We start from the raw sequence: 22,680 nt of genomic DNA on the forward strand, positions 1-22,680 counted from the left end.
CATAGAGAAAGAAAGTAGAATGAAGGCTGCTGGGAGTTAGGGGAGAGGAAAATGGGAAATTTTTTTTTAATGAGCACAGAGTTTCAGTTTTGCAAAATGAAAAATGTTCTGCAGATGGTGGGGATGGTTGCACAGCAGTATGAATTTATTTAATTCCACTGAACTGTGTATTTAAAAATGGTTATGAATGTAAATTTTATATTATGTGTATTTGACCACAATTTTTAAAAATAAAAAGGTGTCACTGTAAGCGTAGTTGCTTAAAAAAATTTAAAAGCAGAGAAATTTTAGCTGATAAGAAGCTGTATCGACATCAATAACTAACTAGAAACTAATCTGAACATCTTTTCAGAGCTGTTATACGGATTAAGATATTGAGATACACAGTTGCATATATAATCATATATCCTGTTATATGATGGTATGTGATGTAAAATTGATTGTTTTTGCTTTGGTAAGATTTTCTGGAGATGTTGAAAGGAGCTGCATACAATAAACTTGATTCAAATTTTTGTTGTTGTTGTTGTTGCAGATCTGTGGCCACTTGTTCACATGGTTTCAAGGCACAATGAGACTCACTGGCCCTTGGAAACTTTGGCTTTGGATGTCAGTGTTCCTGCTTCCTGCTTCCACTTCCGTGACCATTAGGGACAAGACAGGTATCCAGGCCAACTCTTTGCCTAATCACCAAATGTTATTTATAGCCTTTAAATCATTAAAACAAATCTTGTTAAGATTGAAAAGGCCATAGATGCATCTACTATAACAGAATGAATTACAATTCATTGCTTTCTTCCATTGATCTTCCCATGATGTACATTAGGAATTCTTAAAATTACCTCATTTTTTTTCATATGCATAGTATATTAGTCTATGTCTTCCTTTCGTCTTCATTATTTACAAGTATACATACATGCATGTGTGCCTCTGTGTGTATATATGACATTATATATCTTTCCCTTTCTTTTTCAATAATTATGCAAGTTATAAGTATGGAAACTCATTACTAATTAGGATTAACAAGGACATATCTAATCTTAATTAGGTAAAAGTGAAAAATTGGATAGGAGGTATAAAAGGAAATGTAGTTTAATTATATGTTCATTTTGTAGTATCTTAGATGAGGCAAACAAAAGGTTGACAGATCTTTAGAGCACTTTTTAACTAAATAGACAGTATTTGCAATTAAATTTATCAGTCTTTTCATAAATATTTCCAAAAGGCTTAAGGGAAATTTGAAATATTTACCTTCACCTCTGCTTTTTGAAATTGATTATGTGGTTAATTTGGAAGACCTTTCTTGAACATTGAGTGTGTATAAGTTACTTAGCTAAATGTAATTCATATTACAAGGTTGAATTAGACACATTGGAGAAGGCATTTGCTAGGGAAAGAGAAACTTAATCTTTCCTATGCAAAAAAATCACATATAATGTATTCTGATGATAATCACATATGATTATGTATTCTGAGACTGTATTATTGTGCCTATTCTTTTGAATATTTTTTCAATAATTTTTGCTAAACAAGTATAAACCCACTCTAGTAGAGACTTTTGAGTTTGAGACACACATACAATACAATTACTCATAAAGATCTAACACATCATAATCTTTCAGAGTGTTATGTAAGTCATTATGATTTTTTATTATTTGGCAGAAGGTGTATTTCCTAAAATAATCCACATGAAAGTTTAAATATTCTGTTATTGTACAAAAGACATCCTGTGGCTGTCATACAATTTGTGGGGGGAAACACTTTCTTTCTTCAATGAGAAATTAATCAGCTGTGACTCATGGCAACTACAATATGTAAAAAAGGAAAGGAGATGCACAGGGCAGCGGAGTTTATTCTGATACTATTTCTACTCTTCGGAATTTCTGAGTCTCTTTTTGTAAAGAAATATAGCAGGTAATGTGCTTCACAATTTAATCTGAGATGACAGGACTTTTTTAGTTAGAAGGAAGAATTAATCTTTGGTTAAATAGGGACAGTTTTTAGGCACATGCTAGTGGGTAGTAAATGTTCTTGATGATAGCAAGGATTTGAAGGACCTAAATAAACAGTTCTCCAATTTTAGTGTGAAAAAGAATCACCTTACGTATTTGATTCCTGAGTCCTCCTCTCACATATCCCCATTTTGCAGGTCATACTGGGGTGGGATTCAGTAATTTACATCTTTAACAAGTTCCACAGATGAATATAATGCAGGATTATCTGAGGAAAACTCTTAGAGAAACACTTACCTTTGAGATAATTAACAGACATTTTGGTTTTCTTTTTTTCCTTTCACCTGATTTGGTTACCTTGCATTTTATGCACCATTTTATGCCAAGGTTCCTTTTTTTGTTGTTATTTTATTTTATTGTTTACCTTTAGTAACTTTTTAAAATTGTGATAAGAACACTTAACATGAAGTCTGCCCTCTTAACAAATGTTTAAGTGTATAACACAGTACTGTTAATTATAAACACGGTATTATACAGCAGATGTCTAGAACGTAATCACCTTGCATAACTAACAGTTCCCCATCTTGGGATTCCCCTGAATGTTTGCTTTTGTAGCTCTAGTATCTCAACTCTTTAATCAGGTTACATGATGTATAGGACTACCAAAATGCATATATTCTTATCCAATTTACTTTGCTGAATTAATCTTTCTGAATGATTTTCCCAACAGTATGAATTCAAAATTAATCTGAACTCTAACAAGATTCACTTAACATGAAGCATTAAGGGAAATTAATAAAAGAAAAAAATTATGTTAATTTTATCATGCCATTTGATAGAGGGTGTTCGTAAAGCAACACATACTGAACGTGTGATGGAAATTGCTTAACTTCAAGTATCGTTTGCATTAATTGAAAATGTCAGCACAGCACTGTCAAAGGGATTATTGAAGAATATGACACACTGGGCATGGCCTGGAAGGAGACCCTTCTTGTGTCTTGTGTATCTGATTCACAGTGCAAGGTTCCCTTTTTAGTTTCCTCATGTGCAGACCTGCGCGTGTGGTCACTAACCATTTACCGGAGGGAAGTGATTACATCTAAAAATAAAATATAACAAATCTGAGAGAGAGGCTAGGGTTTCAGTGTTGGAGTCTGTGAAGTTGTCAACAGTTTACTATTAAACCTAAATATATGACAGATAGATTGGGCCTTTTAATTGCTTTACCTTAACACTTCGGTATGTTTAATAATTACCTGGAATTGTCCCAGTTGAGACAGAATTTAAGAGTAATATGGAGAGATTCAATAATAACTTGAATTTTAAAATTTTGAAGGTATTAGGAATTCAGTCATTTCATATTCTTTCATCAGTTTTCCTATTATATTGAGATCACGGGATAAGGTATATTTGTTTATTTTCCTACTGCAAATGAACTTCCATTTCAATGTGACAGTTTCAGCTCAGTTACTTGTCAAAAGAAGGTGGGGAAGAGAATTGTGTTAAAATATATACAATGCTAGAAAATCTCAAAACTTATTTTAATTAGTTGCGTAAAACTCTTTCCTCTAATATAGAAGACTATGTATCAAATAATTAAAGTTTCATCTATTTTCTTTAATCTGTTCTAAGGCAAAAGTACTATATCATCATAAAAAGCAATAAGAAACAGAAAACCAGAGTTTAAAAAAAAAAAAAACAGGCTAAATAAATGAAAATGACAGAATGCCTTTTAAGTAACACATTTTCTTTTCATTATGATAAATCTTCAGTTTAAGTGTCCAGATTGACTTGATTATAAATTTAAATTTAGGCCTGTAACTATTCACATAAACCATTCTAAGGTAGTTTTCTATTAATTACAAAGAATTACAAGGAAAAAAACCTATTATTCCAAAATGTGGTTTTTACTAGTTGGCAAACACTTCACGCTTAAACTCAGAGTAAAATGTATGCTGTTATATAGAGAATTGTATTTTGTGTTTTTAAGAAATTCTTGTGTTCAACATTGGTACCATGTAAAAATCCTTCATTGACAAATGTACTTTGTAACTCCTAAATTTTGAAAGTGGAGGAAAGCTTCACAATGATTAAATTAATAATATAGCTTCTAACTAGGTATTTTCCTTTGGAAGAATTGGGCATTTACGCAGAGGCATGAAGGCAGTGTGAGGGCAAGGCACGTGAACACCTGGGAAGCAGTCACTTGGTCCTCAGGCTCTGAGGCAGGGGCATGCTTGGCATGTGGGAGAAACAGCAAGAAAAACCGGGAGACTGGAGTCAAGTGAATGAGGGGGAGGAGGTGTAAGGGTACATGGCTCCTGAGAAATGCATCTGTACTTTTTGTGTTGTCAAAATCTGATTTCTAAGCCTGCATGGTCAAAGGCTAGACCTTGGACTCTGGTAAATTCGCCAAAGCAATAAATCCTGTCCTGTGAAACCTCTTGGAAGATGTTCAATCTTTGCCCTGTAGACCCTTCTCGGATATCAGGTGGACAGGCAGGCTTCTGAATGTATGCCCCTCATTACCTCTTGGAAGCCTTATTTCACAGTTAATTGAATATTGTCATATTGTATTATTCATAATGCATTGTTATTAAAGTACAGATGTGTGGAGATATGTGCATTTTAGCAAAGTTAAAATATAAATTATATCTTGACCAGACAAATTATGTTTTCTTTCCCTGCAATCAGTAAACTGGTATATTAATAGTGTAAGTAATACAAGAACCCTCACTAAACTGCAAAGAGTATAACAGAACATGTTTATGTTTATTTTGTATGATGACTATAACTTTGATTTTCCCTTTTGTTTTTGTAGTACCCAAGGAATTACCTCATCCCCTGGCTTTTCCTAAGGCCAGAAGCCTCTGTGTCCAGAGAGCAACTAGTCCATTTTCAGTCTGAGTATCAGCAATATACACAGATCTTTTAGGTATTAAATCATTTGAAAAAACAAAACATTAAAAGATTGGATTTTAGCTGGTCTGAGCTCCTCAGCCATTTGAGAGGAGAAAAAAGGAATTCAACATACTTTCAGGGAATAATAAAAAAAAGTGGAAAAGAGGGATTTCAACATACCTTTGGTGAACACTGTAGTAAACTGAAGATTTATATGAATGGGTATAGAAAGTATCAGACCGGGCCAGGCTCAGTGGCTCATGCTTGTAATCCCAGCACTTTGGGAGGCCGAGGCAGGCAGATTGCCTGAGGTCAGGAGTTCAAGACCAGCCTGGCCAACATGGTGAAACCCTGTCTCTACTAAAAATATAAAAATTAGCCACGCATGATGGTGGGTGCCTGTAATCCCAGCTACTTGGGAGGCTGAGGCAGGAGAATCGCTTGAACCCAGGAGGCGGAGGTTGCAGTGAGCCAAGATCACACCACTGCACTCCAGCCTGGGTGACAGAGCAAGACTTCATCTCAGGGAGAAAAAAAAAAAAAAAAAAGAAGTATCACACCAATGAGAGGAAAAATGTTTAACAAAAGATGTGATGTGATCTTAAGATTAGAATGCCTAGCAGTACAATAGGAGGTCAAACCAGTAGGATAAAACAGAGAGATTAAGGGGAAAAGTGATTTTCTCTGTGTGTGTATGTGTGTGTGTGTGTGTGTTTAAGCACACGTTTAAAACTGAGGGTGGGAGCATAATCCACTTCTACTAAAGAATGAAGATAATTTCTTAGGTATGCTATTGTTTTGTTTAAAATATGTATTTAAGAAGCAATGTTCAATACAGAGGGGGAGAAGTTGGTTATAGGAAACTTGTGTTTTGTTTCTACTCCACCATTGAGTGGCTGGCTTTGTGATCTTAACTCCTCTTGGATGACTTGTTCTTAGGTGCTCAGGATTCTAATTTTTGGAACGAGAATGGGTAAACATCTTTTTTAAAGTATGTATTTTCTTTGTAGTTAATCTAGATAAAATAATGATATACCCAAATATGATCTAGCTGCCTTCCTTTGGCTCTTTTCTTTCTTTCTTTCTTTCTTTTTTTTGAGACTGAGTCTTGTTCTGTCACCCAAGCTGGAGTGCAGTGGTGCAGTCTCGGCTCACTATAACCTCCGCCTCTGCCTCCCAGGTGCAAGCGATTCTCCTGCCTTAGCCTCCCAAGTAGATGGGACTACAGAAATGTGCTACTATACCTGGCTAATTTTTTGTATTTTCAGTAGAGATGGGGTTTCATCATGTTGGTCAGGCTGGTCTGGAACTCCTGACCTCAAATGATCCGCCCACCTTGGCCTCCCAAAGTGCTGGGATTATAGGCATGAGCCACCACGCTGGGCACCTTTGGCTCTTTTCAATACCCCCCACCAACTCTGTAATTTGCCCAGGTCCTTCAAGCTAAATCAGGAGGAAAGTGGAGCTGATAGTTATTAACATCTTGGTATGAATTTGTTAAAAACATTTGCATTTGCTTTTGAAAAAGATCTGTTGATTAAGGTTTTCTAAGCAGTGCATCTTTTTAAAAAAGTATAGACATTTTAAAAATAAATTTTATTGTGTATATTTGAGGTCTATAGCATATTATGGGATGGATATAATTAAATGACTATTGTAGTGAACAGAATAACATACCTATCATCTCACATAGTTACTTATTTTTGTAACGAGTGGCTAAATCTTATTAAATGAAAATCTCAAAGGCAATACAATTTTATTGTATTTTCTTAGTCCTTATGTTGCACATTCCATCTCTAGATACATTTATCCTACATATCTGCATTTTGTATCCTTTAAGTGCATTTCTCCATTTCCTACCCTTCTCACACCAGTGATAAATGCTGTTTTATTCTCTGTCTCTGTGTATTTAAGCTCTTTTTAAAAATATTCCACATGTGGGATCACACAATATTTTTTCTCCTGCGTCTGGCTTATTTCACTTAGCATACTATCCTTAAGGTCTATCTATGCTGTGGCAAATGGAAGGATTTTCTTTTTTTAAAGGCTGAATTATATTCCATTGGATAAAATGTCTAAATGTAATAACAAAAACCATAAAACTCGCAGAAATGATAATGAGGGAATAGTTCCCCAACATTGACCTTGGCAATCATTTTTGGATATCACATGAAAATCTCAGGCTACAAAAGTGGAAGTAAATAAATGGGACTAAATCAAACTAAAACACTTATACACAGTGAAGGAAACAATCAACAAAATGAAAAGACAACCTATGGGCTGGGAAAAAATAATTGCAAACTACTTATCTGATAGTTAATATCCAAAATGTATAAAGCATTTTTAAAACTCAATATCAGTAAAACAAATAATCTGATTTAAAAATGGGCAAAGGATTGAAATACGTATTTCTACAAAAAAGAGATAAAAATGTCCAACAGGTATATGAAAAAGTGCTCAACATTACTAATCATAAAGGAAATGCAAATTAAACCACGATGAGACATTACCTCATACCTATAAGGATAGCTATTATCAAAAAGACAAGAGATAACACAAATGTGGCAAGGATATGCAGAAAAGAGGACTCTAGCACACTGTTGGTGGGAATGTGGATTGGTTATAGCCATTATGGAAAACAGTATGGAGGTTCTGAAGAAATAAAAAATAGAACTATCATATGATCCAGCAACCCCTCTTTTGGGTCTACATCCAAAGAGATGAAATCCCCACCTTGTGAAGATATATCTGCACCCCCATATTCATTGCAGCATTATTCACAAAAGCTAAGACATAGAAACAACCTAAGTGTTCATGGATGGATGAATGGAAAAAGCAGTGCAATTTTTTTTTGTGGTGAAATTTTAGTCATTACTTTTGCAATCGTCCAGAGAGCCTTTGAAATGACACGGTGCTTTGCCTTTGTCTACTTGACATGATATTTGGATATTTGAGTATTTTCTGTAGTCCTTCAAGGTACATGCACACTTACTTAAAAGTGTGCTTTACTTTATATTAAAATATGTATTTTAATACTTAAAGAAATGAACATACCCACCTTGTGATAGCTATTTCCACTGCCTTGCCATTTTCGTGCAATGAATCCATAATATTCATGTATTCAGATTATTGTGCCTTAAATCTTACATGTAAATAATTAACATTTAGTTTTAACTTTTTCAGTTTTTCACCACAAAGCACATATGCTAAAGATATGAAATGGCATTTGATTTTCATAAAGACTTTTAGTGTAGGCTTTCATAAATGTTGTTAGAAATGTTGAATTCCATTCATTTCAAGTCATGGTTTATTACTTGGAAATCATCACATATTCGCTAAGGCCTCAGAAAAATTTAAATAAGATATATGCTGTTTCCAACTTGGCAATAGGCCAGTATACCTTCTTCTCATTACTATCTTGAGATTTGTTTTGCTAATCACCTACTGGGGCTTCCCTACGAACATTGTGAGTAATTTAATCTTATTTATTATGGTTACATAGTCACTCATAGTCATTATAAAAATATGGTAAGAATGGAATTTTTTTGAGTTTTTCAAGTCATTTTTAGCTTAAAATCTTTTCTCACAGAGATGCTATTTTCTTCCTTTTGTTGAGATATTACACACACCAAAGTTGACAAATCTTAGTGCACAGTGCAGTGAATTTCTACAGATAGATTTATACCATTGTAACTACTACTCAGACCTAAATATACATTCTCAAAACCCCAGAAGCCTTCTGTGTACCTGCTCCTAGCTAACATTTCACCACAGTAGCCACTACACTGACATAGATTCGTTGTATAATCTCTAGAATTTTGTATAAATGGAATTATACAGTATGTATTAATGTTGCAGGACTTTTCCTTAGTTCAGCTAAAGATGGAGTTCTTTGTCCCATGGCCATGAAAATTCAGGCTCACAGACAATTTGAATAGTGAGTAAGACAGGGTTTTATTGGGTGAAAAGGAAGGAAACGGGGAAACAGGAACTCTCGCTAGGCCAGAGTCCCTGCTAGAGCACTTCCCACCAGGCCGATTGAATCCCAGTTTCCACACAGGAAGAAGAGGGGCCAGGCTCTTCCCGCTGCAAAGGGCGTGAAGTTCCCGAGGCTCCACCTCAGTGGGCAGGCTGGTTGGAGTTGCTCCAAGGATCCCCTCCCACCTGGCTGTCTCATTCCCCTCTCTAAAGAAGTACATCTAATTGCTCTTAGATTAAGGATAAGGATGAAGACGGATCTTAACTGCTTCCTGCTGACAGGAGGTGCTGTTTTGGGGAAACGGAAGTCAGAGTTCCCTCAGAGGCCAATGTAAGGGTTCCCAGCAGAAGGGGCCATTGTCAGAGTCTCCAGTTGCATGACCGTTTGAAGTTTGATGGCCTGAAGGCAAGAATAGACAAACTCAGTTATCAGAAAACATGTATCAAAATGAAACAAGAGGAGGGATAAGGACAGCTCAAAAATTCTAAGGTCTTTTACCAATTTGCACAGGGAGAGGGAGGCCAAACACCCAACTAGCAAAAAAAACTTGACCCTTTTGCTGGCATGTTGGGCTTCTGTGTTCCCTTCCCCTGAGCCCAATCCTAAGCCAACTAGTTTAAGGTTTGGGAAATTAACTCTTTCTAGTTTGAAGGATGCATCTGAGGGGACTGTCCCATAGTACAGAGACACAATTACCTATCAGTGAAGAGAGGACAGAGGAGAAGAAAGGAAAAAAAAGAGGACACCTATAATCCTATCACTTTGGGAGGCCAAGGTGGGCGTATTGCCTGAGGGTCAGGAGTTGGAGACCAATCTGGCCAACATAGTGAAACCCCTCTCTACTAAAAATACAAAAAAATTAGCCAGGCGTGGTGGCGGGCACCTGTAATCCCAGCTACTCAGGAGACTGAGGCAGGGGAATTTCTTGAACCAGGGAGGTGGAGGTTGCAGTGAGCTGAGATTGCACCACTGTACTCCATCCTGGGCGACAGAGTGAGACTCCATCTCAAAAAAAAAAAAAAACCCCAAAAGAACAAAAACCAAAGCTGTGTTCCCATTTTTCTTGTTTGTTCACACTTCCATATTAGTTTTATCATTGTCCAGTGTTACTTTACCTATTTTTTGCTAACTAGTGTTTTTTTCCCAACCTGATATGCTCGATATTCTTTTATCAGATGTATTGGCAAAGTATGATGTGTACAGGGGGGTTGAGGGCAACTAGTAACAAGGAAACAAAGAGACCTTCTTTTTTTAAGAAGCCTTTTTTTTTTTAAATGCAAAATGCCTAAAGCCTCTTGTTTTGATTCGTTTATGAAAGGAAAACAAGCCAGTTCTGTATCTATGGTATATTGTTGCTCTTTATCTTCCCCAACTCTAACCTTGAGGAAAGAGCTGCCATGAGCTTTACTGTTTGTGAAGAAAATTATTTTTCTTAATGCATGTTGGAGAAGACTGCTAAATAGAACTTCTATCAGACTAGGCAGATTTTAATTGTGACTTTACATGTAATACTAATAATAATTTCCTGTATGATAATTCTGGAGCTATGAAGAAACAGAAAAACCAAAGCAGGAAAAATGGACAAGTGATATGTTACAGTTTCTCAGGAGACACTCCTTGCCCCTGTTCTTTTTTTATCTCACTCACTGTGTGATCTCATCCTTCCCATGGTTTTGAGAGGCGAAGCCAGCTGGACTTCCTGGGTCGAGTGGGGACTTGGAGAACTTTTCTGTCTAGCTAAAGGATTGTAAACACACCAATCAGCACTCTGTGTCTAGCTAAAGGATTGTAAATGCACCAATCAGCACTCTGTAAAAATACACCAATCAGTGTTCTGTGTCTAGCTAAAGGACTGTAAGTGCACCAATCAGCTCTCTGTAAAAACGCACCCATCAGTGCTCTGTGTCTAGCTAAAGGATTGTAAATGCACCAATCAGCACTCTGTAAAATGGACCAATCAGCATTTTGTAAAATGGACCAATCAGCACTCTGTAAAATGGACCAATCAGCAGGACGTGGATGGGGACAAATAAGGAAATAAAAGCTGACCACCCCAGCCCACAGTGGCAATCTGCTCGGGTCCCCTTCCATGCTGTGGAAGCTTTGTTCTTTCACTCTTAACAATAAATCTCACTGCTGCTCACTCTTTGAGTCTGCACCACCTTTAAGAGGTGTAACACTCGCCGTGAAGGTCTGCAGCTTCATTCTTGAGGTCAGCGAGACCATGAACCCACCGGAAGGAATAAACTGCGGACACATCAGAAGAAACAAACTCCGGACACACTATCTTTGAGAGCTATAGCACTAACTGCAAAGGTCTGCGACTTCATTCTTGAAGTCAGCGAGACCAAGAACCCACCAGAAGGAACCAACTCCAGACACAGTTTTACTTAGGATTTATATGTCAGTCACTCCAGAATGTACCTTACGGGCCTCCCCTCTCTTTTGAATTCCATTTCTAACTGTCTATTCGATAACTCCATTGTTTGACTTTCTTAATGGCATGTCAGATTTAACATTTCTAATTTCTCCTCTTCCCCACTACAAATTAACCTACTCCTTGCCAAGTTTTCTTTTATTTTTCTAGTGTGATTTATTTCAGTCAACTAATCTCCCTCTTCCCTACATTCAATCCCTTATCATCTCCTGTTGGTTCTTGTATCTCTCAATTCCTTCCCATGAAATTGAAGATGTTTTCCATTTTCAGTGTCATCCCTAGTCCAAGCTACCATCATATCTGCCCTCACAGAGTGTGGCCATCTGACTAAGTTTACCAGGTAAAATACAGGATGCCCAGTTAACTTTGAAGTTTAAACAATAAACTACTTTTTAGTATAAGTATGTTCCAAATATTGCATGGGACATACTTGCACTAAAAATATTTTTATTTATCTGATATTCACATGTAACTGGGAATCCTGTATTTTATTAGCTATGTTTGGTAATTTTATATATGTGAGGGAGAAGAGGTTATTTTATTACACAGAGTGGTCAGGGAAGGCTGCCCTCCAACCTCAATGGGCAGAGTGGTTGGAGTTTCTCCAAGGATCCCCTCCCACCTGGCTGTGTCATTCCTCCCTCTAAAGAAGTACATCTAATTGCTGTTAGATTAAGGATAAGGGGAAAAAACGATCTTAACTTCTTCCTGCTGACGGGGGTGCTGTTTTGGGGAAACGGAAGTCAGAGTTCCCTCAGAGGCCAATGTAAAGGTTCCCAGGAGAAGGGGCCATTGTCAGAGTCTGCAGTTGCATGACCGTTTGGAGTTCGATGGCCTGAAGGCAAGAACAGACAAACCCTGTTATTAGAAAATGTGTATCAAAATGAAACAAGAGGAGGGATAAGGACAGCTCAAAAACTCCAAGGCCTTTTACCAGTTTGCACAGGGAGAGGGAGGCCAAACACCCAACTAGCAAAAAACAAAAAACTTGACCCTTTTGCCGGCATGTTGGGCTTCTGTGTTCCCTTCCCCTGAGCCAACTAGTTTAAGGTTTGGGAAATTAACTCTTTCTATTTTGAAGGATGCATCTGAGGGGACTATCCCATAGTACAGAGACACAATTACCTATCAGTGAAGAGAGGACAGAGGAGAAGAAAGGAAAAAAAGAGGGCACCTTTTAAAGGAGTCCCAGGGATTCAGGATGCATTTGAAAGGAGTACAGACTAAAGATGAATGGCTACCCATCTAGAATGAGGGGAGCAGGCATGCCTGGTTTTCTTCTCTTTCTAGCAGGTACCCGGGGTACATGAGGGAGAGAGGGAAGAGCGTCCTCTTTCCCTGTTCCATCCTTGCATCCCCAAGTCACAGTGACCTTGGCAGGTGCCGCCATGAGTGCCAAAGTGGCTTTCACCCATGAAACGGGGGCCTAGAGAATAGGAATTATCCACTCTCACCTATGCCTCTATCTCCCCAACTGCCAGTAGCTTTGGAGTTCCCTATACCTCATTTGTGCCATGGGTATTAATGTGACCTTTATCCATGAAACAGGAAGCTTGGGGTTGGCTTAATCAGCCACACACGCTCATCTGTGCTGTACCTTTTGACTTCCATTATTCTCTGCCTCTGGATCCCTCAGATCCATTTTTCTATCCCAGGGCTTTGACCCAAAGCTTAGAATTGAGTCTGGGATAAAAATTTGTCTTGAGGGGGTTGCATGGACTCTTACCATAAGCCAAATGCTAAGTTAAAACTGTGGAACTGAGTCCTCCTCCAACAAGGGAGGGAAAGGATGTCTTGTGAGACACCCAGATAACTGGTAGCTATAGTTATGCTTACTAAGATTTGGGTGCATGGTAATTGGCTTTGGTTAGCTTTCTTGGTCTTACTTTCCCAAAAAGGAAATCTCCAAGTGATGGGTATCTTATTTATTCCAATTGCCAGGCAGGATTTGCAGGATAATTGCTCAGAACTAGAATATTGATCCAGATTTCTACATTACCCGTCCCTTTTGTTCTTTCTGAGCTGCAGCTGGAGACTGCTGGTTGGTTCACAGGAACAAGTAGGGTTAGCCTAAAATGTAAGTGAAAACTTAAAAACAAGTAGTGAGTTTAGAATTTAATGACAAATATATGATACGTTTTGAAACATGATTTCTCTCTCTCCAGTCCTCATTTTTGTTAAAAAACAAATCATCATAGGACTGAGTGGTTTGCAAAATAGACTTTAGCTTTATCGTTGGCCTGATGATTCGCAAAAAATACAGCAAGAATAGTTATTTTTACATAGGTTTTTTGGATCAGCTTTGATGGACCTCTGTTCCCCAAGGAATCTCACATAAGACCTTTTAAAGCTGAGCCCAACCATGGGATTATCCTCAAATACCTGTGAATTGAGTGATCCTCTCCTCTTAAGGTCCCATAATAAACTTGGAGCTCCTAGATCTGTTAGATAGTGACATTCTTTACTGACCACAGGTCATGAACCCTGTACAGGAACTGTGTAGACAAGGGTATGAGGCAACTGGACTTCTATCATCCCTGCAAGTTGAGACTGACTCCTTAAAGGTAAGCATACCCTTCCAGTCAAAGCCTTGGTAAAACAACCACTTTCTCCCATTGTGTCCTGCTGCAAAAGAAAAATGGATTCTTATTCCACTGATGCAAATGGCTATATTGCCATAAGTTGAGAATACTCACAGAGAGTTTCCAAATTCTGGAGGAACCAGGCAGAGAGAAAAAAAACATGTTCCAAAGTTTGTTTATAGAAGTATCCCTTACTCAATTGTTAAAGGTTGTAAATAGTTCAAAATAAGTTTCCTTGACTATGAAAACCCAAGCAAGGATCAGCAATATTCCAACCAAAAGTCAAAAAAGTTGCTTCAGCTTTCTGAGCTCAGTCCATTTAGTTAACTCTTGTTTTGCTTGATATTTGTGAAGTTTCGGCTCTTCATGAGTCCTGTACTGTTTTCCTTTATTACAATGTTACAGTTTCCAAAATTATCATAAGCCTATATTTCAGAGCACCTGTTACAGTTCTATAGCTTATTAGAAACCATCTTTTGAAAAGGATTAAAACAAGACAACAATTGTCTGTGAATAGCAAAATGTCCAGGGTAGTTACAGTTAGAAACACAACTGACAAAAAAGTTTGGTTATCTCCCTAATGGTTTACAGTAACTTAAAATAGCAACTGAGGACTAAGCTCTGATTTTTATCTTGCCCAAATTCCTTTCTAAGGGGTCTGGGGAGTCATGCCCGACAAACCATAATTTCTCATCGGATGGGTTGTATTTAACCCTGTATATTGTTACTTACTTTCCAATTTGACTCTGGCATAACAAGGAAGAAAATCACAATGTTTTACCCCAAGTATATTTCCTTGCCATACCTTAAAATTGTCCTGCAAAATCTCTTCTGGGAAAAGTCCACATTCTGGCTGGGCACGGTGGCTCACGCCTGTAATCCCAGCACTTTGGAAGGCCAAGGCGGGTGGATCACGAGGTCAGGAGATCAAGACCACCCTAGATAACACGGTGAAACTCCATCTCTACTAAAAATACAAAAAATCAGCTGGGCGTGGCAGGAGAATGGTGTGAACCTGGGAGGCGGAGCTTGCAGTGAGCCAAGATTGCACCATTGCACTCCAGCCTGGGTGACAGAGCGAGACTCCATCTCAAAAAAAAAAAAAAAAAAAAAAAAAGTCCACATTCTCTAGAAATATAGAAAATCTCCTTTCCCCTTTGTTTTCTTTCCTTTGTTTCCAGATCCAAGAGATAATCAACTAACAGTCAGGTACCCTTTTAGGTCTCATAAACATTTTACAAGTCTGCTATCTGAGAGATTCCTCTGCACAACAAATCTTGGTCTCCACAGTCCTTTATCTTAGCCTGAACATTCCTTTCCATTGATCTCAGGTCTTCAGATAAACTCAACTATTTGTCAGCCAGAAAATGTTTAAATTTACCTATAGTCTGGAAGCATTGCCCCCCTGCCCCCACTTTAAGTTGTCCCACCTTTCTGAACCAAATCAATGTATTTCTTAAATGTATTTGATTGATGTCTGATGCCTCTCTAAAAATATATAAAACCAAGCTGCACCCTACCACCTTGGGCATATGTTGTCAGGACCTCCTGAGGGCTGTGTCACAGGCCATGGTCACTCATATTTGACTCAGAATAAATCTCTGAAAATATTTTATGGAATTTGACTCTTCATAGACAGTAGTTTCAATTATGTGTTATAATAGTAATTCCTAGCATTTTTAACTTTAAGATAAAACTTGGTAAGTTGCTTTGTGTGCTAACTGCAGCTAAAGTTTGCTTTCTTAATTAAGGGCCTGGTTATTCCATATGTCCCCAGGCCTTACCAATTGTCAAGCCAGCAAGTCAAATAGTTCTCAAAACCCAAAAAGCAGTTTGTAACCTTAAAACACTTAGCAAACCTTGCATCTGATCTGCAGTTTACTAATAATCTTTAAGGCTTTTATTTCTCAAAGATTAAAGTCATGTGAACTGAAAGGTACCACAGATTTTATATTCCCTTTAAAAAATATTTGATCCAAGCGCTTATCTTTCTTTAGGCCAAATTAGTTAGAGAGCTTTTGAAAGACATTACACACAGTACACAGACATGTAGAAGAAAACCCAGTCGCTGGGTGGAGCCTTTTAAAGGACAGGCATGGGAAAACATGCAGATATCCAAACGGAAAGAAACTTATTCCCTAAGGCAGGATTGCTAAACAAAGCCTTGCCAAGCAGTTTCAGGCCATGCCCTCAGGATGTAAAACAAGATGGAGGCTTGCAGCGCAAACCATACAGACTTGCAAAGCACACCAGATTGGCTACAGCCCAAGACTAGCCCCACAAATCCTTTTTCACAATTAAGCTTTACAGAAAAAATGAACAGTGATTGTTAGGAGATCTGGCCTAGCAAAGGGGGAAAATATCTTTAAGGCTTAACTGCTGATGGAGTGGAGAGGAGGAAAGAAAAAAAAAATTTTAATGCTTGAGGAAGAACCTCTTATTCTTATGCAACTGATTCCTCCACCAGGAAGAAAAGATTAAGCTTAATTACTGTCCAATAGAGTTAAACCTGTTAGCCAGGGAAGAGGAAGGCTGTGGCAGCACTCTGTGGCTGGGACCAGTCAGCTGGTTGTGGGGGACTTTTGAGCCAGGCATCCTAGCCCTGCGCAGGGAGTGGAGATCAGCCTGGAGCTGCTGCTCACCAGTCTGTCCTGAAAAAGGAAGAAAAAGGTCATGAAAATTCTCCCAACCCCAGGGAGCGACTGTGGGTGGTGGTGAGGTTTCCCATAAGCTCAGAAGTCCAAGGATGAAAAGGCTTAGAGGCCACAGTGAGAGGTTTTGTGTTCTCATTTCCCTCACCACTTCTTGAGCCCCCACATTGCACACTGAAAATGTTGCAGGACTTTTCCTTAGTGCAGCTAAAGATGGTGTTCTTTGTCCCACGGCCACGAAAATTCAGGCTTGCAGACAATTTGAATGGTGAATAAAACAGGGTTTTATTGGGTGAAAAGGAAGGAAAGGGGGAAAGAGTCCCCTAGGCCAGAGTCCCTGCTAGAGCGCTTCCCTCCAGACTGTTCAAATCCCAGGTTCCACACAGGAAGAGGAAGGGGCCAGGCTCCTCCCCACTGCAAAGGGTGTGAACTTCCCAAGGCTCCACCTCGGTGGAAGGGCTGGTTGCAGTTTCTCCAGGGACCCCCTTCCACTTGACTCTCTCATTAATATTTTTTGGGTGAATGATATTTTTCTATTTAATATTATATCTGTGAGATTATCTAGTTGTTGCATGTGTCAATAGTTTATTCCTTTTAATTGCTGTACAGTTTTTCATTGTGTATGCCACAATTTAATTATCTTGCTCCTTCTTGTTGATAAACATTTGGGTTGTTTCCGGTTTTAGACTATTATGAGTAACGCTGCCATTAATATTCTTGTCTAAAAGGGCCATTTACACTCATTTTTTTGGCACTCCTTTCTCTTGGTTCCTTGAATTTTCAGGTCATACAGTTCATATATATTTAGCTTTAGTAAATACTGCCAAACGATTTTCTAAAGTGTACTAATTTTCACTCCTACAAGCAATGTAGAATAGTTTTTATTGCTCCATATCCTCATCAACACTTGGCATCCTCAGTGCTTTAATTTTAGCCATTTAGTGGTATCTCACTGTGGTTTCACTTTGCATTTCCCTGATAACTAATGATGTTGAGCACCTTCTCATATGTGGGTTGAACATTTGGATATTCTCTTTTTTGAAGTGTTTAAATATTTTTGCACATTTTTAGAATAAGATTTTCAATCTTTTTTTGTTATTGATTTGTGAGAGTTCATTGTATATTCTAGAAATGATGCTTTATTGCATATTTGGACTGGAAGTACCTTCTCCTAATTTATGGCTTGACTTTTTACTCTTTTAGTGTTGTCTTTTGAGTAAAGATTTTAATTTTAATGAAGTTCAACTTAGCAGTCTTTTCTTTTGTGATTAATGGTTTCTGTGTTCTTTTTAAGACATCTTTGCTATCCCAAGTTCATGAAGACTTTGTTGTCTTGTAGATCCTTTACTGTTTTACCTTTCATATTTATTTCTATGATTATCTTTAGTTAATTTTTGTGCATGGTGTGAAGTAAGTTTCAACATTCAGTGTTTTTCTACATGGATATTCTATTGACCCAGTACCGTTTAGCAAAACAACCATCCATTTCCCACTGAATCGAGTGGCTTTTCTGTGGTAAATAAGGAGACCATATGTTTTGGGTTATGTTTGTGTTTTTCTGTGTGTGTACCAACACCACATTATAAAAAAAAAAAAAAACTATATCTGATAGCTTGACGCTCTCTAGCTTATTCTCCTTTAATTTTGCCTTTTACTATTTTAGCTTTTTTTCTGTAGTTTCATATAAATTTGAGAATCAGCATGTCAGTTTTACACATACACACACACACACACACACACACACACACCCCCCATACTGTTGGGATTTTAATTGGCATTGCTCTGAATCTAGAGATAAAAACCGAGAACTAACATCTTAACAATTTTAAGTCTTGCATTCTAAGTATTTTGTTTATCCCTTCAGTTATTTAGGTCTTTAATTTCTGTCAGCCATGTTTTGTAGATTTTAGTGTCCAGATCTTGGATGAGGTGTTTGGGTTTTATAAAAATGACTATTAATCCGAATCATTAATTGGTAATGTTTACAAAATCTCTAATACTTTTACTATTATTTAGAGCCTGCAATTGTATTAAGATCTCTGAGATAGCAATTTTCCATATTAACTAAGTAATATCTATAAGTACTCAGTACTATAATTTCACTTACTTTACAAATTGTGTTCAACATGTTTTTTGTAGTATATTTGCTGCTTATTTTAAAATTTGATTAAGTGGTAGCATTATTTAGAATCTGATTTATTTTCTGGTTAAATATATTAAGATGATACCCTGTCACTGCACCTGAGGTCTGTGATATATTTGTTAAATGAAGGGGGAACTGGTGAGTCGGCAATTTCAAATTGGTTTTAAGTAGTTTATCTCCTCTCTATATTAAAAACTTCTAAGTTATTAAACCCAAACATCAATTTTAGACATAGAGAATTAAAGTTGTGATTAAATGATGCCAAAATATTTAATCAATTTAGTTTAAAACGTTAAACTAATGGTCTTAACTGTCCAGTTGTACAGTTATCTTGGCATAATTCAAAAATTGGCTGTAATTTTGTCTGAATTAACTGAATTAGCCTGATTCAATTTAAACATATCCTAAATGTTGAAAAACTGGTGTGTGCATATCCATTACTGTATTAGTGTGTAGTGGTAGTATTAAATGTGTACATTCACTGAGTTGGGACTATCTTTTATTTCTTTGAATATCACTAAGTGCCGTAGCACATAAGTAAACTCTCTCAATTATTTTATTTCTTTTTTTTAAATTATAGGCCACTTTTGTATGGTAGAGATCTTTGCTTTTTAAATTTTATTTTAGTAACTTCCATATATGTTCCCTTTAGTTTTTAAAGTTTAATATCACCCAACACCAAAACTTGAATTAAAGTTGTGATAAAATATACTAGTAGTTCACTTGTTTTACTGTTTTACTTTGAATACGAAAGTTTAATGATGTTAAAACTAGCTTATTTCCAAAAGTCAAGGGTACATAAAGTGTTGAAGTAATAGTTATAATAATAATGGCTAACACTAACATGTATTCACTGTGAGCCAAGCAGTGTTCTTAGCACTCTACATAAATAACCACAGGTAACCCTCACAAAAACACTGAGGTGGGTAATGTTCTTATCCTCATTTTACAGAAATTTAATAAATGGTTTAATTTATTTCCATTTTATCTTAAGTTTCTGATTGTACTGTGTAATTAAAATTCATTTGAAGAATTTGATAGAAAACATAATGCAAATCTTCTATGCTTTTTGTCTTTTTAAATAGAAGAGTCATGCCCTATCCTGAGAATAGAGGGACATCAGCTGACCTATGACAACATGAACAAAGTTGAAGTTTCAGGTAGGCAATATAATCCTTTGCAAAGTAATATTTTATGTAAAATTATCACCAAATGCTAGATATGGAATACATTATAGGTGAATCTTTGATACTGCAATTTAAGATCATAGCATTAACATAAAAATTTTAAGAATTCTTTTTAATTTTTTTTTTTTACAGTCTCACTGTCACTCAGGCTGGAGTGCAGTGGTGCAATCTCAGCTCGCTGCAACCTCCACCTCCTGGGTTCAAGCAATTCTCCTGCCTCAGCCTTCCAAGTAGCTGGGACTACAAGCACATGGCTAATTTTTGTATTTTTAGTAGAGATGGGGTTTTACCACATTGGCCAGGCTGGTCTCGAACTCCTGGTCTCAAGTGATCCATCTGCCTTGGCCTCCCACAGTGCTGGGATTGCAGGCGTGAGCCACCACGCCCAGCCCGTAAAAATTTAAGGTAGATGATGTAGAAAAAGTTCTGAGAGCAGGGTTCTATATGTTTAATCTGTGATCAACAATACCTCAACTTCTTGGAGAAAAAAAAAATTATTTAAAATTATACAAGTTGTGACCATTGTAGAAATTTTGGAAGAAGAAAAAAAATTGTGAGAAGGAAGATGTCACTACCCAGATAAAGACAAGATTACCATTTTGGTAATCTTTCTTATCTTTCCTTTTGGTAATCTTTCTTATCTTTCTTTCTCCTTCTTTTCCTCCTCCTCCTCTTTCTCTCCCATGTAAATGCTAATGAGCGTGTGACACACAAACACGTATAATTCTTATATTACATTCATGTGTAAGCATTTCCTTTCGTCAATATACATTTCTTTAAAGCATAATTTTGTAAAAGGTTGCTTAGATTTAAACTGAACGGCTGTACTATTTTTAATCTAATTTTCTTACTTTAGACATCAGAGCTGCTGCAGTGAGTTACTCTAAGTTTTACTTAAGATAATTCCTAGGTCAAAGGAAATTAAAATTGAATTTTTTTGAAATATATTCATGAAATTTTTTCTAGAAAAATGGCTACACGTTTTATATGCAAAGTGAATTTCATTCTCTTTTACACTAAAGGGAGAAAAAATAAAATCAAGAAATTTAGCTGATCCCAAGCAGCGAGATTTTGTTTGAAGTAGATCAATTAATAGATAAGGGCAACACAAAATTCTATTTAGAAATCAACATTTCTATTAGTTTATTAAATTTTATAAAACTGCTGTATTGAATCATTTGTTGCATTTGACAGGTTTTGATCTAGGAGAGAGCTTTTCTCTAAGACGTGCATTTTGTGAAAGTGATAAAACCTGTTTCAAATTGGGAAGTGCACTTCTTATTAGAGACACTATGTAAGTAAAAAATTTTTTTCTTTATGTTTAATAATATTTCATAAATTATTTTCTAAGGAGATTTCAAATAATTTGTTTTAAAAATAAAGTTTTTCAATAGCATCATCCTCACTGGAATGCGGTGGTAAATGTGTTGTTAATGTATTTGTTGTTTATAAAAATCATTGCAATCTAATCTTTGCTCTACAGTGTAAATACCATTTATATGTACAGAAAAAAAGGCACGATCATTAGAGAATAGTAATTAAACCCATTTCTGAAGAAATATTGTTTATGTTTAAAGTAGACATAACCAATATTAGGTTTTTCAATGTAAACATTAAAACATAAGGCATTATATCGATTCAGAGCCAAAAGACTGATATTTATTGTATAAATTTTTAGATTTTCTATGCCTCTTAAGTTAAAATAAAATAATTTAGCTCTTAGGTGTTCATCTCATCTATTGTATAGCGTACATAGTAAATAAAAAGCTGTTTTTGTGCTTTTATTTTTGGTCTTGATACTCATTTAATTTTAAAATAGATTTACCAAAGTTTTCTCTTATTTTTTCTTTCTTTTTTCTACAGATACACTTAGAGTTAAAAAAAAAAATCACTTTCCATTCAAATAGTGACAATTGGTCAGCAACCATACAAGGCAACAGTGATTTCCCACATAGTTGACAATAATTAAAGGATGACTTGATAGTAATTCAGAAAGCTGAGTTATCAGGCAGACAGGTAGCACATATGGTCAGGATAATTATTCCTGGAGTCCAAGATGAATGTTCTCATGTATGAATATACTGCAATAAAAACCCATCAAAATTCTACTTAATATGCAACACATATGTTTTTGTGTGAAAATATGTATTTATGTTCTCACTTCCTGGGCGGTAGCCTAATATTTAAGACAGACAAGATTGTGAAGAACCTCAAAATTTGAATTCTTAAAGGGAAAAAGCATTAATCATCTCATTGCCCTTCCTCAGATGTTCTGGGTAAATGAGGTTCATAACCTATACTTTTTCCTTGAGAAAAGTTTCTTTTAAACCTATTTTGTGATACTTTTGGTAATTTTCATTTAATGACTGAAATGGTTCCTTAAAAGTAAACTGCTCAATACTTGGTAAGAAACAAGAATATTAAGGAAGGAAAGAATTTCAAATCAGGGGATATAATGGGTGATTGTTAGGTGGGACACTTCAGCAGATGTAACTGTACGGACCTGTGCTACAGCGGCCGCTGTTCAGGTGGTCTCATAAGCAGGCATTAAACTCTCAGGGCACAGCAGTTCCATGCTTAGGTATGCATATGCCATAAAGGAAAGATGAAAAGCGCAATATTTCTTACATGTATATATTTAGATGTTTCTTAACTAGTAGTGGATAACTTTAATTAATAAATTTAAGAAAGGCAATACATTCTGTTTAAAAATTAAGATGCATTTTCTCTCCCCACCTTCTTTTGGATTTAAACTCCTGTAATTCTGGCCAGATGGCAAAAGGATTGGAATGAAACCTTTTAGAATTCACTGGACTGCATGTGAGAAGACTTAGCTAATTTTAAGTAGCTA

At 36.6% G+C, this 22,680-nt stretch overlaps 1 protein-coding gene across 4 annotated transcripts in view; it reads left to right on the plus strand.

The window, feature by feature from the left end:
• Nucleotides 1-22,680, plus strand: part of COL19A1 (collagen type XIX alpha 1 chain) — a 333,080-nt gene that overhangs the window by 13,213 nt on the left and 297,187 nt on the right. For 3 of the 4 annotated variants that reach the window (XM_003897789.5, XM_009205449.4, XM_009205448.4), the window contains exons 2-4: nucleotides 533-659; nucleotides 19,728-19,802; nucleotides 21,024-21,123. In XM_003897789.5, the coding sequence (XP_003897838.2) occupies nucleotides 533-659; nucleotides 19,728-19,802; nucleotides 21,024-21,123 (302 nt within the window). Of the gene's footprint in view, nucleotides 1-532; nucleotides 660-10,785; nucleotides 13,831-19,727; nucleotides 19,803-21,023; nucleotides 21,124-22,680 lie in introns of those variants that run through there. The other variant, XM_021937400.2, reaches the window with a different exon arrangement.

This window comes from Papio anubis, chromosome 6, assembly GCF_008728515.1.
Source record: "Papio anubis isolate 15944 chromosome 6, Panubis1.0, whole genome shotgun sequence".
In the NCBI taxonomy this organism is placed as follows: domain Eukaryota; kingdom Metazoa; phylum Chordata; class Mammalia; order Primates; family Cercopithecidae; genus Papio; species Papio anubis.